General features: G+C 36.9%; 1 protein-coding gene across 21 annotated transcripts in view; it reads right to left on the reverse strand.

Moving 5' to 3' along the window:
* PTPRM (protein tyrosine phosphatase receptor type M) overlaps positions 1-12619 on the reverse strand; it is a 477900-nt gene that overhangs the window by 178868 nt on the left and 286413 nt on the right. For all 21 annotated transcript variants that reach the window (XM_080579375.1, XM_080579374.1, XM_080579372.1 and 18 more), the window contains 2 exons: positions 2591-2864; positions 1458-1494 (listed from right to left, as the gene is read on the reverse strand). In XM_080579375.1, coding sequence (XP_080435501.1) covers positions 1458-1494; positions 2591-2864 — 311 coding nt within the window. The remainder of the gene's footprint in view (positions 1-1457; positions 1495-2590; positions 2865-12619) is intronic.

Here is a 12619-nt window from a genome sequence, read left to right on the forward strand (position 1 = left end):
TGCGTTTCTCACATCTCCATTGCCAAACGTGCTACCTTGTTGCTATGGAAGCTATTCCAATTCATGAAGTTACCCCTCACTTCTCAAATGAGAGAGTAAGATTTTTCAGCCGATCAAGTAATTGAAATAGCTGAACATCCATTAGTGATCAGGAATACAAATCTTCAAATAATCTAAAACCCATTCCCTAATCACCTATTCACCTATCACGGTTTGTGAGGTAATGTAATCCATTCCTGGTAACACTGAAACTCCCAGAAAACAACACAGGATTCCACTTTGACCTGAAATTAATCGCTTTTATATTTTATTAGGTTAGTGAAGACATTTGAAAGCTTGCTATGGTTTAATAAGCAGCCAGTTAGTAAATTAGAAATGAAACTACTCCTTTTGTTTTTGAAAAAAATAGGAAGAGACATAAAAAGTGCATTGTCACATTAGGGAAGATCCAGCCATTCAACAGAGGCAACTACATGCTAACATTTCAGCTACTTTAAGTAATGAAATTCTCATCCATCATATTTAGATATAGTGGAGGTGGGAGAATTGTGAAGTCTGCATGTAAAGGGAATCTTGGAGGAGCCAGTTATATTAAGGACAGTCACTAGGGGACACGCATGATCTCCCAAAAGCAATACTGGCACACAGGGATGAATTTTTTGTGTCATACTCTTACCAGGTGCCCAAACTGCATGGCAGTGTTATCTGTTCCTACTCAGCAGTCATTCCTTTCCCTTTCCTCTGCTACAATCTCCACACGACCATACTATCCCAGCACTTATTTTTCATGCCTTGAAGCTGGCACCAGCTATAGGTGCTAAAAAGATGAGACTACAAAGATAATCACAGACAAGTCCTAGCCTTCAAAGTTAAATGTATCAGCAATATGTTTATCTTTCCTGTTTGGGGATCAAACTTCTAGATGGCACTGCCTCAATTATACCACCTTGTCTCATAAATGGTAGCATGATGTGTTGACATTCCAATAAACTGAGCTGTTCTGTACCATGAAAATGAAGAACATGATTTCTCCATTTTTCTTTCATCAAGCAATAAAGATAGGATAATTGCTTATGAGTAAGGGGTGAAAAAACATTTTCACTACTAATGAATATGCAGCTAGTATGCACGCCGTAATTGGCAATTTTACAAATCTGTTATATATAAAAATTTCCTGAACTGTTTATTGTGAGATCATATAAAAACCCACAGAATATATTTTAAAAATACGTGTTCAAGTAAACAACTAAAAACTAGCAACACACTTATTATTAAGAACAAACAAACAAACAAACTTCTTAAATCTCAGCTAGAGATGCAAATGAATCCTTTAAAATTCTGGGATAGGTTTAGTGATGCCTTTTAGTAATATAAACATTTCTGGAAGCTTGCAAAGACCATGTGAAGGAAAGGTCAACAGACCAAAATACAGAATACATGACATAATATGAACATACCTTTTGTGGCTACCCTGACGCAGTCAATTTTGGTTTCCTGTGTCAAATAAAGAGGAAAAAGGTCACAACTTGTGTTTCTAAGCACAGAAATTCATCCATGATTCTGTTCTTGAAAGTACTGATAAAATGTGAGGGAAGTGTTTATTTAATGTTCCTCATTACGTATTTAACTGGTTATTAAGCAACTCTGATGTGCTTACATAAACATTTCAGTTAACATTCTTCTGAAAGTAGAAAATATGTGAAAGATTCTCAAAAGCACAGACAGGCATTCGGCTTTTTCCTTTGGCAACTTAATGACCTTGGGAGATTTTTCTTTTTCTTACAGATAAGTATAGTTCTAAGCATCATGCTAGACAATTTTAGAAAGAAAAAATAATCAATGGTGTTTCACATTTCTGCACTGTCAGTGCACTGTGAAAGAGGGACCATTATGGTCTCTGGCAGAAAACATTTCCAGGCTGTCAGCACAGACAGCCAAAACTTATCAAGAATTGAAGGGCTCTGGGTAGGTCTGTGCAGGAAATGAAAAACAATTCCAGGAAGAATTAGCCTGATGAAACATGATCTGTGAAGGTCTTTTTAAAAACTTTTCATTTCAGTTCCATCTACTTATTTTTCTTTTACTGTTTGCAGAAAGAGTAAAAAAAAAAAAAATCTAATTCAGTCAGGGCAACCAAATGAGAAAATGGGAGTTGAACACGTTATAAACTAATGTAATGGGGTTGGACAGGCCAAGACAGATGTGCTAAAACCCACAATCAAGTTTGGCTTAAACTTAACGAAAGGAATCACAATACTCTTCTCTTTAAAGCAAGAAAACAAAAAGGAAAGAAAAAAAAGCTGATCAACTAGGCTCATTGGACAGCTTTCAGATAATGACAGAATGATAATGCACTGCTTTGCCTGTTCACTATTGACAAAATGTGCTGTTTTCCCTTCCTCTTTCCTGTAACCTTTAATCATTAAGCAATAACGTGTCAGGAAAACTGTTAGTTTTAAAATTTGGTGTGTTAAATTTCACGGTTACTTCATTTTCTCATTAGCAATTACATTGGGCACCTTGCTAGTTGGTGCCCATCATCTATTCTCACACAAATAGTGTATAAAACCACACCTGCAATAAGACTTACCCCATTGGCTCTGCTAGCAGCTTGAAAATAGATGCTGTAGCTCTTATGAGGAAGAAGAGGAGTGTTCCAGAAACCACTGTAGGTTTTGTTATCACCAATAGTAAAAGGCTGAGCAGCTTGTAAACCATTGGCTGGAAACTCTGCAGCAAAGTAGTACTGGGAATTCAAAAGTGAGGCATTCTGGAAATGAATGGGCACTGGATAGCACTTCAGGATCTCAGTTGTCTTTTTGGTCCTCCGTGGGCGTTCCTCTTCAACAACTATTTGATAAACACTAAGAGTATAGAAAGGAAAGAAAAAAAAATCCGTGTTATTTTAAGACTTGGGTAGTCAATTCATTCTAAGACCATGATATAGAATACCAGTGGTTATGGAAAAAAATATATACCTGTAAAAAGCAAAGGACACAGAAAGAAAATGTCATTTTGGTATTCACGTGTATGAATTTATGGAATAGATTCATGCTTTCAAATACGTGCATTTTGTTTTGCAAAAATAAAATTAGCCATACACACCACAGCTCTTCATACAGCAAATGCACAGAACACCTTCTCTCTTGAACTTGAAAAACTCTTTTGTACAGAAAAAGCTTTCTTGATTAGTGCTATAGCATAGAATTAAGTATTATTTTGTTCACAGAAATAAATGTAAAGCTATAGAATCCATCTTCTAACCTGTTTATCTTCTCTAAATAAAATGAAATAATAAGATAAAAATGAATAAATAAACTATAAAGAGACAGGGAACAGTATTTTCTTAACTGTTGACATTATAACTATTTATAAAAGCACACAGAGTAAATTACAGTCTTTTAAAATTTTGGTGGCATATTGACTGTTCCTGAGCAAGAACGAAGCACTTTTTGATGGATGTTATTTTCACTCGGCAAAGCACTTTTAACACATCTTAGTGATAACCATGTTTTTAAGCGTTTCTGCATTCCGCAAAGCAATTCAGTTTGTACTTGTATGCTTCGCTGTACTGGGACCTAGAGGGAACAGTCCATTCTTCTCCACTGTAAAGGTGCAGTGGACATTCAGGCAGGAACAAAGAAATAGTGATTTCTGCTGTATATGCAAACAGTGAAATCATTATACCCTTGCAGTTGCTATAAAAGTCTGAGTCAGTGCTTTCAGATTTGTGAAGTGGGAAGTCCATGTCTCTAAAGAGGACTTGCTTGCGAGTTTATTGCTTCACTGGGGACCAGTGATTCTTAATCATTACTTGTCTCCTGGAATCTCGAATCTGAATAAGCAAGTCAGTACAAGTAACCGATGTTAAAGCGACGATGTGTCCACATTTTTGCGTGTCATCTACATTTATTTTATTTATACAGTTTATGATATTTCAAGTCCCTAATTCATAAAACCCAGGAATCTCTGGGTAGGGCATGCTCCATTATGAGGAAATAGCCACACAGCCTGCTGATCTGTTGTCCCCACTCCACCATCTGTAGGTAGATGCATGACTCTGCCCAAAGTACAGGGACGCTTGCGCTGGGCTTCTCTGGGTCAGTCTGGACCAAGCAGGGCTTATTAAGCCTAGTCATATATAAGCACAACCGTGACTATTCCCCTTCTGAAGGAAAAGCTGCTTTAGAAATAAAAGAGCTGACTTTGTGCAGTCACCATGCCAGCTCTTGCCCACTTTGCTCCTGCACCCGCTGGGGCTCTGCTACACTCGAGCTTCTCCGAGCAGCGGCATGGACCTCTCCAAGCCCCTGCACTCATTACGGCCACATTACTGACTCAGAGCACGACCTGCCTAACACAACGCCTCTGTCCTCACACTGCCTTTGCATGCTTAGGCAACGCTGTGTGCTTGTACAGCTACATGCCCTACAACTGGACGGGACAGGGAATGCAACACCGAGAAAGGTGCGACAGCTTTGGATACAAAAGATCATCTCTAAAGGAGTGGCATTGCTGTGTTTTGATTTCTGGCTGGGGAGACCCAGTTACCAACACCCAGGTATGGCTATAGATAGAGAAAAATGAAGGATTGCAATGATGTTTTGATGATGATCTTAATAGTAAATTTATAATGATACAGCAACTGGAATCTCAGTCATACACCAGGACAGCACGAAGCTAGGTCTGCAGAGCCTTCGTACCTGATTATCACCAATCCTCTTGGCCCTCTTACTGCTTTTTTGTTTGTGTGGTTGTGTTTGTTTGTTTGTTTACCAGAACAGGCCCTATTCACTATGTTTTTAAGACTTACCATCTCCTGTAGGAGACACTGCACTTTCTATGCTCACAAAAAAATGCCCAGAAAATGAACAGAATTCTTACTACCTCTTATTGTGCCTGAATTAGACCTTCTTCAGGATGGACAACATTTAGTTTAATATTAACCGTAACTGTCTTCAGGAAGATGTATATACATCTGTAAACTCCCATTAAAGTCAGTGGAGCCTAGAAAGCTATTCAGCCGACCCAAAAGAAGATACCTGCTGGTTCGTCAAGTCTTTAAGGTCTTCTGCCTGTACAGACTAGCTCTCCACTGACTGTAGTAATACTCATCTCACACGCAGAAATCTGCAAGTGGACACCTAATTTTAGATGTTTGAATCTGAACCTGAATCCCATGCAGAAATCTGCCTATGTATAAGTAAAATTAGTTACAGCCATGGAGACAAACAAGTGCCTTCAGGGCCCACTTGGAGACCAACGTCTGTACATTCTGCAGCTCTGTAAAATGAAGTCTACGTATCTAGCAGAAAGATTTTCATTAGCTGATTAATTCCATGCTGCGTAGTAAATGAAGGTCAATACATGGCAACCTTCCTGTGATCCTATGAGAACTGCTCTGTAAAAACTAACCATGAAATATATAAGCTTAAAAACTAATCAGTCACTACAGTCACGTTTTTTCTCTTCCAAATCAACATTTGACATGATTTTAGCATTTAATTTTCTAGAACAAAATATAGTTGCTTAGAAGTAGGATTTCAAGCTACTCTGAAGAGAGAGTGTTGACTCTTCTAGCTACCAATTTACAGTGAATCTACAGTAAATACTATTTGAGAATTGGAGTATTGGGAAAAAAAAAGTATAGTGATGTAAACATCTGCTCTTGCAAGGTGTGAAACCGGACACACCTGCCTAATACCACAGCAAAGATAAGAATCCCTTGTTCTCACTGAGGCATGACAGACAGTACATTAAGTTTTGGATTTGGCCGTCAGCCTTCAGCAGAGTATTGTTACCTTCTTTATGGTATCAGGACTGAATGTAAGAAGGACCTCAGACCAGACTAAGTAATATGACTTATTTCAGTAGTGGTTGAAATGTGTACTCTTTTCATTTTTCACTCAGCGATTATAACTAAAGACTGCAGATATTTTAGAGACAAACCTGTCATTAAATTGCTCCTTTTCCTCTTGCAATTCATATTAGTTATATTGCATGCACTACTCCTTGTATATTACATTTTAAATGCCTGCCATCTATTCATCTTCAGATACACTAAAGAAAGAGCTACGTTGACTGGAGCAATTTCAAACTCAAGATGCCTTTTCATCCTTACTCCGCAAGACAAATTAGATTTGCAAGCATCTAGACCTCAAATCTATTTGCTCTTTAATAATTTAAGAACTAAAAGGTCAAGCAGCTCTTTTCTGTTCCCCTTTATCAAAGTCCAAGTGCTAATGAAAAATAACTAAATCCTATCTGCTGCCCATTTGCTACATACTGCTGTTTCTCTGATGTAAATTAACACATTATAAGCACCTGGGTCAATGGAAACCTGACAGAACTTTTTGAGTGATACCTTTTACATTTGTATAAGTGAGATCATCTTGCTAATGAATTTTAAAAAATTACCCCAATTACAATTATAATCCAAAGGCTTTCTCTAATTCTTATTGTTAAAATTGCTTTCTTTAATACGTAACAGCTCAATTGCCTATGCTGAAAAGGGTTCAAGTCTAATAAATTGAGCTAGCACTGCATCAGAACTCTATTATTCCTTTGAGGTATTAGTCATATTTCCTGCTTATTTGAAGTTGCATTATTCCTTTTCCACACCTCTACATTTCAGAGGATAAAGTCTTCCTACCTGTAATCCAAAAAATAAAATCTACACTATAGTGAAAGGTGCTGAAAGTGTATCAGCTATTGGTAGGACTTAAATTGAACTTTCTGAAGGAAAGAAATGTCATTTGAGTTTAATTCACATTATGCAGTTCTACTGTAGAATTCCAATGCCTTCGAAATTGAACACAAAACCTACTTTCATATAAGCTGAAACTTAGTGTTGCATCAAAAAAGGAACACATGACAACTATTGTTAACTTAGGATTTAAGCACTTCAAATTTGAGGATTAAAAAAGGTATCTGAAAAAAAAAGAAAAAAAAAAGATGCAATTTTTAAACTGTGTTTTATTTTAACAATTGCAAAACGGTTCCAAATTTAAATGATTATACAGAGATACAGATCTAAACATAACGAGGACTGCAATTTTGGTTAGCAATTAGACATACCAGGCTTCTCAGATATTTACTGAAACTGGGTTGCTTAAATTAAAATGATTTCTCAATGCCTCCTAAATATACAGGTGTTTTTTTTTTCAGACAAAGCTGAAAAAAAGGTAAGAAAGACGAAAGAAGATATTTTAACACATTAATCAAAGATGCTAAGAACATTTAGATATTAGAAAAATAAACCAAACATATGGCACTGAAACAACTCAAAAGAAGACTTAAGTGTATATTTACATCTGTTCTTAAGTACATGAAATGCTGGGTGTTAGTCACTTTCTGAATCAGGAGTTACATTACATTACTGGAATGCAGTAAATCAAGTATTATTTAATTAAAGTCTCATTCAAAGAGAGAAAGCCATTTCCAGAAAGGCCTACTGGATACAAGAATGGATTTCAGGATTCTTAATCCATAAGTCCTTAAGATGCACTATCTGCGTATTTCCTATTTCCTATCAATTGAAACTGATGAATTTGTAATTACAACTCCAACCAAAAGTAATTCCAAATTGAATACAAAGGGAAAAGAAGCTTGATTACTTCACTCTTGAAATGTTTGCCCCTTTTTTTCTCTCTTAAATAGTCTTGATGCTTCACCTAGCTGGATGCAATTTGTTGAAGCCATCAGAAATGAAATATATATATATATATTACAGAAGAAAGATGGCCCAAGGACCTGCATCTGGACTAAGGTTATCTGGATTTATTTACTGGTATTAATACAACCTTTGTTTGTGATCCTAGGCAAGAAAACAAACAATTCTGTGCCTCAGTTTTCTAGCTGTGACATGGAAGTTCAAGACCTTCTTTTCTATTATCCTTGAATATATATATAAATTTCTAGGTAATGTACAAAGCCTGCAAAGCTGTTAAGCTCCACTAGTGCTGTCCTGATAAGCTGTGTAAACTGTTGGGCTATTTTTGTAGATTTTGTTAACAGTGACACTGTGGAGTCTAATTTGAATTTTTCTGCTCTTTATGATAGGGCTCTTTGTAGTTTCATTCTTCTTTGTAAACATATTTAACTGGTACATTTTATAGATCTCTATCTCTTGACTTGCATGCATGCTTTCTTTTAATGACATCAGGTTGAAACAATAGAATTACTTTTAATGTACATACTGACCATTATTTCACTTATTTATTCCTGTAACACTACTTTATCTGTAAGCTAGAATCACTTCACTGCATTCTTCTGCTAAAATACTGAAGTTACAATAGACAGCAAAGTTAAGAAACCCCAAAACTGCCTTGTTATCTCAGTCTTATGTCCAGGAAAAACTCAATTGCTCAAACCGTAACAGTCTGCAGGGTCCCCATACTTTCACCAACAAGAAATTTCACCACTTATGTGAAGTGAAAATGTGTTATTTTATATATAAAAGTTCTTCTGTGACGCTTGTCAGAGACACAGTCCTGCCATGTAAGCCTCGAGCACTTTTAAATCAGTTGCTTTATCCATGTCTTGCACCTAAAGCTTCATATATTCTTGTATCTATGTTTTCATATATCATGTGTTAAGCCACAAGTTTATTATTCAACACTGCTTCTTTATTTGAAAAAGGAAATCTTTGGGCAATTTTTGGATATAATCTTCAATATAACTTCCTCTTGATCTCTGACATCAGATGTTTCTGATGTTCATAACTCATATCCATAGGGAGTAACATTGGAAATTTTGATCTATTCCTTTTTTGACACCTGCCCATACACTGTACTGTATTACTGTAGCCCATGTTAAAACCAAAACCTTAAATATTAAATTAAATATACCAGATATTATATGTAAACCATGTCTTGAAATAGAAAAAAGGGCAATTACTCTTTAAAGGATAGGATTTATAATTTATAGTTATCAGCTAAGTAGAGCTAACTCTCCTCCTACTGAGCAAGGCTCTATGTATTTATTATAGGCGGTATTAAATAAAGGTGATAATGAATATCCCTGATTTACCAGGTGCCTCAATGTAATCATGACTTAGGCTTTGTCAATGGGTTGGAAGGTCCAGCAGCACATAATATATACTGATCAGAATATACTCCAACTGCTGTCATTTTCAGTACAGACATGAAATGAGTGAACCAACTGAACACAGCTGAATTTTGCACATTTTGTCAAAGGGCGAGGTGGATGTTGCTAAACTATGCTTTTTGTGCATGTCAAACAGAGGCCACGGCTATATTCAAGATCAATTTTTACAGGCTGAGGGGATTGGGAGCAGGAATAATTGTTCCCAGGGAGGATATTGTCTTGGGATAAGAGTAGTCTGAAAGAACATAAGGTGTGCAGTTTTTTTGGGAGGGGTGACTTTGCTTGTCCATGCATATGTGAAACAATGTCTATGAGATTTGAATCTTTTTATTTTATTTTATTTTTGAAAGTGAGTAGGCACTGCAACCAGTGGGACAGAGAGGAGATCAGTGACTGCATAAACTTCAAGCTTATGATATAGCAGTATGGAGTAAGAAGGAAAACCAGGCAATGTTGCAAATAATATTGGCAATAGGGAAGCAATCAAAATTCTTGCAGCTGTTCAAACTTAAGTGCAGGAAGCAAAAATATCTTGTGCTAGTTACTTGTTGGAAGTTGAATGGAATGATTCTACTTTCACACCTGGCTTTATTTTCTGATTTTGCAAGCCTAGAGATAAGTCTGGTTAACTTCTCCAAGGCAGGATTTATCTTCATTCTCAGGAAACACTATGACTAGCAACTGAAGTTTCCAGCCCGTGGCAAAAGTTCCACATTCAAATTGCAGAGAGCCACAAAACTTTCTGAATCAGACCTAGAGTGAACACAACAGGGACTAATACAGTACAGCACCTCCATTGTCATGCAGGGAGCCCTATTTTTCAGATCAATCAAAGCAAAAATACCTAAACAGCTGTAAAGGAGGAGATAAGACAGCTTAGGTTCAGCCCCTAAAGATACTGCCAAATGTAAGCTCTCAGGTGTTGTAATAAAGCTTTATCTTCACAGACCTAAGTCCATTGGGGAATGGTATCTGGTTTTTAATGTAAAACTCCTAAGCTTCTTTGTCACTGTCCAACTCTTTCATATGGACAGTCTCAAAGACTTTAAAGTCAATATTTACAAAAGGGATTTTCTGGGAAAAAATACATCCAAGCAAATCTCTTTTTAGCATTCCTGTGTACATATATACAGGAAATCCAGACAGGTCTCATGTGGGGACTATTATGTCACTGAAAGGTAAAGATATTTTGCTTGTTCTTTCCTCCAAGGATAGTCACCAGGGGAGTATATGACAATGCATTCAGTTCCCTGGAGAATGAAAACACTTGCTATATGATATCTTAATTGCAGCAAAGTGAGATGTGCTCTGAAAGTGGTAAAGCATTAGTCACTGTAAGTTCATCATGGATTTAAATGTTTCTTACAAACACAGAAAAAAATCTCTTTTGTGAATTTGTACTTTCTAGGATTTCAGAGAGACACGTAAGCCTGAGCTCCAAAAATTCTTAGAAGAAAATCTGAATGAAAGAAATATGAGACAATGACACACGCTCCTTCTACCTTCCTGCGGCCAGATGGGTGCCACGTAATCTTGATGACATAGTGTATTTCATTTTTTCCCTTAGTTCCTAGTACAGATTCACTGTCTTGGAGAATCTAAGAATACTAAGTCAGGGGCAGAGAATGTCCAGCAGATCTTTGGCCTTTTAATCTTAGACAATCATGAACCATTCATAAAATGTTTGTGAAGTGCTGCGAGTTTATGATTTCTTACATTTAGATTTAGTTAACATAAATGATGACTCAAGGTACAATTTGGTATTGTTGGCAAATACATCAAAGAGAGAAGAGGAGAGAGAAAAAACCTTTTAAGGTATTCAGAATTCAGTTTGCAATACTTTTTTTTTTTGTTTGTTTTAAGGATAGTAGATTGCAAACTTGTAAGTGGCAGTAGTCTGTATTCCATCTCAAAACACATATGATGGTCTGCAGTTTTCACTTTCTTCGGTTCATCCTTTGCAAAATCAATAAATTCAATACATATGCTAACCTACCCTTACTCAAAGCAAGTGTTAGTTCACTACTAGAACAGTGTACTAAAATTGATAAGAACCATTTGATCACCACTTATATAAATGGTGACAATACATAATGCCAAAAATAAATGTGACACAAGAGCCTGCGCTACTTTAACTCAGATTCATTGATTGGCAAGGGAATCAGAACGTTCTCCTAGTCCTTCCAGCCCACCCAAATCCTGGATAAATATTGATGAAATTTTTCTCCTTCCCTTCCCTTCCCTTCCCTTCCCTTCCCTTCCCTTCCCTTCCCTTCCCTTCCCTTCCCTTCCCTTCCCTTCCCTTCCCTTCCCTTCCCTTCCCTTCCCTTCCCTTCCCTTCCCTTCCCTTCCCTTCCCTTCCCTTCCCTTCCCTTCCCTTCCCTTCCCTTCCCTTCCCTTTCTCTCTCTCTTTCCCCTTCTTTCTCTATTTTTATTTTCCTCCCTTCCTCCCTTCCTTCCTCCCTCCCTCCCTCCCTCCCTTCCTTCCTTCTTGTCTTGTTTTCCCTGGGTATAGAGCCCTGTGGTTAATTATGTTTTGATTATTTAAATGCTAGTGCTCAGTTAGGACTGACTTGGAAGTGATACTACCACACGGCTACACAAGCTTAAGAGATATCACAGAATCACAGAATCATCTAGGTTGGAAGAGACCTCCAAGATCATCTAGTCTAACCTCTGACCTAACATTATATGTTAGAATTAGGAAGAACAGGATGACATGGATCCAATTATGTCTCCACAACTGCTACATAGATTTCTGCACCTGGAATTCCTTAATCCCAAAATAGTTTCCCTAATCCTACTCTCCAAGTGGCTGACTACTACTATATATTGATACAGTCAATTTGATGAGGGACAAAGTATTAGTAACTCTCCATACTTAGAAATAACCACATAATTCTACCCATATTTTTGTCCTATAAAGATGAGTGTATACCTCCCTTTGTCAATGATAAAGTAATTTTTTTTTCTTATTATTTCTTCTGCTGAAAAAAATATGTTTTAAACCACTGCAGGACTCAAGAAAAATGATGATCAGAAGCATCTCACTTTTTCTGAACCACTTACATCCTCTCTGTGACTTGCACTTTCCATATTTAATATGGATTCACGCAAGGCAGCTTATTCTTCAAACTCCCAAACGCCAGGAAAATATACAGATTTTGTACATATTATGTAGTCCTGAACAGGATGAAGTGAGTGCAAAATGACAATAAAATTAAACCTACTTATAAAGGGACTATTTCACGTGACTTCAAAGTAATTTTCTACAGGTGTAACTAACACAAGAGAAGAGAGCATTTGGCTCTGTATTCATAAATTCTCTCAGGCATTAATGGTGTATTTGCTGGATGAGTAAAAGACATCTCTGATTGCAGATCTCCCCTAACGTGCTCCATACTTATCACTGAGATCTAGCTACTAAATACAGACTGCAAGTGACAAGCTAAGGAAGGCAACAGGAGGTGTATTTATTGCTATTTTTAGGAAAATAAATGTTTAGAATGAA

Source organism: Anser brachyrhynchus (assembly GCF_964034855.1).
Source record: "Anser brachyrhynchus genome assembly, chromosome: 2".
NCBI lineage: Eukaryota > Metazoa > Chordata > Aves > Anseriformes > Anatidae > Anser > Anser brachyrhynchus.